Consider the following 4,595-nt stretch of genomic DNA (forward strand, 5'->3'; position numbering starts at 1 on the left):
CATCATCCTATTAATATAAAAATATGATAATAAATAATTTTCTAATTATTAAAAATCAGATAATAATTTAAAAAAATTGATAAATATCACTTCAAGCCCACTTTGAAAGTTGGATCTGGTCTAACCTATAGCCCTGGCCTTGAATTCATTGTTAGTGGATTGGATTTAGTTAAATCTTCCAGCTTGGCATGATTTCATGCCCAAACCCAAATTCATGAACAGGATTTTATTTTTATTTTGTGTTTTTGTTAAAAAGAGAGAAAAGAAATGTGAAAGACAATTTCTTCTGATGGATGATCCCTTGCTTGATTCCTTCTCTAACGCTTTTACAAACCTACTTTGAGTCCAGGGAAGGGAAGGGAAGGGAGAAGTACGAGGAGAACAAAGTAAAGCATAAAATGGACATTTATTGCTATTTAATACCCATTATCACTGATGTAATCTACTAAAAAGTTGCTTGCAAAAATATCTCTCAGAATGGAGCTTATGCAAATTTCCCTGGCCCACTTGCTCGGGACAGCTTTTGCTCTATCTTTGGTGGCCATACCTGCTGCCTATTTATATTTCACCAATAAACGCAAAGGTATGATTTCCATCTTTTGTGGCAATCGTGAATGTGTAAATATAGTGTAATTATTTTTAAAAAAATGAATAAATACATGATTCACATAAAAAAAATTAATTTTTTAATAGTAGATCTCACTCTTTTTCAAAGTGATTACATGACGTTTGCACACTTCACGACTGCATGTAGCATTACTCTTTACTAAAACAGGAAATTATCAATTTATCATTACCTCTCTAATACCTTCAAATTGGCAACTATTTCATATGTAAAACAACAAACCACCATTAATCAATTTTCCTAAAACTTGTCACTCCACTTCAGCTATCCCTACAAGGATGTCAAGTGTCAACATCTAACCACTACTTTGAATTAGTTTACCAACACCAACAACATTACTTACCTCCTTTTCTAAAATATTGTTATATATGGAAAGAAATGGATATCAAATTTCTGAAATATATTTTCGTGCAAGTAGGAATTGTCAATCATCAAGGATCCATGCATTTGTCAACTTAACTGAAATTTGATTATTCCTGATACTCGATGATCAATAAAAAAATGCATGTGAACTTCTTTATCAAGCAAGTTTTTAAGAAAACTATATTTTGTACTCTCGTATTATCATTGTTTTTCAACTTGCATGCTAAAATATCAAAATTGTCAATGTACACGATAAATTATCAAATTTTAACAATTCGCAAACTCATTACTAACTGTTAAGATTGTGCTATACATGTACTATTTTTCATCGAAGTGAGTAGTCAGATTTTGACCAAACGTGTAAATTATCAAGATTTGATGGTCTAAGGCTGAGATTTGACAATTTCGGTAGTTTAGGATGCAATTGAGATAGCGGTGGTAATTCAGATGTGCAAAACATAATTTCTTGTTTTTGTTTTTCAAGTTTTCTTATGGTCTTAAATTCCTTATTTGCCTGCCATATGATTGTTCTGGTGATGTCTGTCCAGGTTGTTTAAATCCTGACAAGTTCAACGAATTCAAACTTGTTAAGAAAACTCAGCTAAACCATAATACTGCAAGGTTCAGATTTAGTCTTCCTACACCCACTTCAGTATTGGGTCTTCCCGCCGGACAGTATGTAATTTGCAGGTTCAAGTAACTGATTCTGTCAGTGTCAATGATTTCAGAATTGCAATGCATTTGTCTTCTGCATAACTCTGATGTTTTGTTGTAGTGCATAAACACTTCAAAAGTTCTCTGAGGCATTGAAACCTTCTTGAAACATAGATTATGGGTGCATAATGTCTGAACTATCTTTTGATAAATTGAGTTATTTGTTTGCTCATTTTGTTAATTTCTCCAGTTATGCTTAGTGAATATGATTGTTCCAACAGTTTTTTGAACTCTCTTTATGTTGCTTTTATCAATTCCCCCAAAACTTAGTTGTCTGTATATACAAATAATGGACATCTAGTTGATGCAACAAGTGACAAGAATTGAAACCTAACAAGTGTTCCCTGGTTAAGCAGAGGAAAGGATAACCAAGGTGAAGAAGTGATTAGACCATATACACCAATTACTTTGGACTCTCATGTGGGTTACTTTGAACTGGTTGTAAAGGTATATCCCATCATCCCCCTTTCATATCTAAGAACATGTCTTTGCTCATTCATTTCAGTTTTATTCAGCAGAACTCGGTTTCTCATTTTGATTTTTCCTGTAAAAGATGTATCCCATGGGAAAGATGTCCCACCATTTTAGAGAGATGCGAGAAGGCGATTACCTGTCTGTGAAGGGCCCCACGGTACATATTCTATCTTTTGGGGGATACCCACTTGATACATGTGGATGTTGGTCTCTATTACAGATAATAGTGTTAGCCATGGAAATTCTGATAGATTGTTTAGAACTTCTGTTATGTACATGGGCTTGACACCTTGAAGTTGGCGACAATATTAGGTATGAACTCCAGTTACCCTTCATTGCAGATTCCTGTAAAATATGGTTGCAAGGACAATGCAAATCATTGCAAAACCTTTCGTAATCACACTGTTGATTGTTGAAATGGAACTTTACCATATGTAGGTTTTAAACAACTAGTAGTGATGAATTTGCCTTCAAAATGTTGTGGGCAAAATCATTTAAGCCACCCATTTTGGACCATATCCACTTCGGTTCTACATTAGATCCTACCCTATTATCTTAAGCAACAGTGGGAGCTATAAATGTATGCCTAAATCAGTTGGTATTATGTATTGCATACTCATCAGAACCAAGATTTTCAAATTCTCTGTTTTTTTCATTTTATGAGTTAAATTTTCGTGCTTAAAAGGGGAGCTTTAAATACAAACCTGGCCAAGCTAGAGCTTTTGGAATGCTTGCAGGTGGCTCTGGCATAACCGCAATGTTTCAGGTACATATGTGAGCATTAAAAAGCAGAATTTCTTCCTGTTTAGTGTTCTGATTGGTATTATTGATCTTATCAAGCATTTTGTTGATTTAAAGGTTCTTATTTCTACTTCTCTCTTTCTTTGTTTCTTTGTCATTCCTTTTGTTTCCAGCTCACTCGAGCCATACTAGAAAACCGGAAAGATAAGACCAATGTGCATCTTATCTATGCCAATGTCACCCTAGATGACATCCTGTTGAAGGTAATTTGCTTGCTTCATTTTTTTCCCTTATAGATGAGTGTGCAGTGCACTAGTTTTTCTTTACTGGATGAATTAGAGAAAACTTGTTCAACCAAACAGATAGTGCACCTGTCAGAATCATTTACAAGACCTTTGTAGCAGGGCACTCCAAACGGCAGAAACATAAATAAGACAAAGCAAATTACACAGAGAAAGACATCGATGGAAACAAACTAAATGTAATTGGAAACAGCAATAGCAATTCCTTAGCTTTGACAGAGTCTGGTTGATTCGTTCTGCATCCAAGTTGTCCTCATAATATGAAATTTTCTTTTAGAACTATATCTTATTTACCTTTTCTGCAATTCTTGCATATAAAAGAAGATGTACCACATATAAAAAGAAATAGAGTTAGTCTAGATACAGTGCCCAAATGGGGATTGCTCATGCAAGCCCATACAGTTATGTTTAAAAAAAATACGGGTCACAGAGTTTCACTTTAATTTACATATGATAGACATGAGGGTCCTTATCATTCTACCATTTCTTATATCAGACACATCGATCTCTTTCTCCAAGTCTCTTGAGTTAACTGTCTCTTGATTCATTATTTTCTTTGATGTAGTATTGATGAGAGTGCATTTTTTTTACGGACTTTCTGCAGGAAGAGCTAGATGCCTTTGCTAGAAATTTCCCTAATCGTTTCAAAGTCTTCTATGTCTTGAATGAGGTCAGTTCCTTTGGTACAACATTTCCTTCAAATATCTCTCTTTTTAGATGTGCTAAGGGAACACTTGCAAAAGATATCCCCTTGATTTCAAAAATAAATAAATAAATAGATATCCCCTTGTGTAAGTATGTGCCAAATCTTTATCATTGATGCTCACTCTATCCCATAATTGCCAGCCTCCTGTGCCATGGAATGGTGGCGTTGGGTTTATAACCAAGGAAATGATTCAAACCCATTTCCCAGCACCAGCCCCAGATGTTCAGGTTAGTTACCCAATTTTTATATTTACTTCAAACGAAAACTTGCACATTCTCATGACACTTGCTCTCTAACTTGCACTCCTCATTGGGCTAAAACGTTTGCAGATTCTGAGGTGCGGTCCACCAGCCATGAACATGGCCATGAAAGCTCACGTTGATGCACTTGGATACACATCAGACATGTGTTATAATGAACCCTAGGGAACCCTTGAGAAGATAACTGAGAAGAGAAGTTTGAAGTGAACTGAAGTGTTGTCGTGAAGGCTAAACTTACATGAGTTCGGGAATGGGCTGGATCACGTAGAGGCTGAAGCCCGTGCTGCAATAGGGTTTTAAGAATAAGTGGGCCTTGGCCCAGTTCAATATTAAGTCTATTAATGTTTTAAAATTAATCCAGTATCGGTTATTGTATTTCCTTATTTTATTCCGTTACGTTGTTATGGTAC

At 35.3% G+C, this 4,595-nt stretch overlaps 1 protein-coding gene across 1 annotated transcript; it reads left to right on the top strand.

Moving 5' to 3' along the window:
* Positions 1-469: 469 nt before the first annotated feature.
* Positions 470-4,595, top strand: LOC118344529 (NADH--cytochrome b5 reductase 1-like). Its single transcript, XM_035685481.1, has 9 exons — positions 470-583; positions 1,537-1,678; positions 2,059-2,149; positions 2,256-2,333; positions 2,862-2,942; positions 3,091-3,180; positions 3,824-3,889; positions 4,066-4,152; positions 4,255-4,595. The coding sequence occupies exons 1-9, from the start codon at positions 478-480 to the stop codon at positions 4,348-4,350; spliced, it is 837 nt and encodes a 278-aa protein (XP_035541374.1). The 5' UTR covers positions 470-477; the 3' UTR covers positions 4,351-4,595.

Source organism: Juglans regia, chromosome 14, assembly GCF_001411555.2.
Source record: "Juglans regia cultivar Chandler chromosome 14, Walnut 2.0, whole genome shotgun sequence".
In the NCBI taxonomy this organism is placed as follows: domain Eukaryota; kingdom Viridiplantae; phylum Streptophyta; class Magnoliopsida; order Fagales; family Juglandaceae; genus Juglans; species Juglans regia.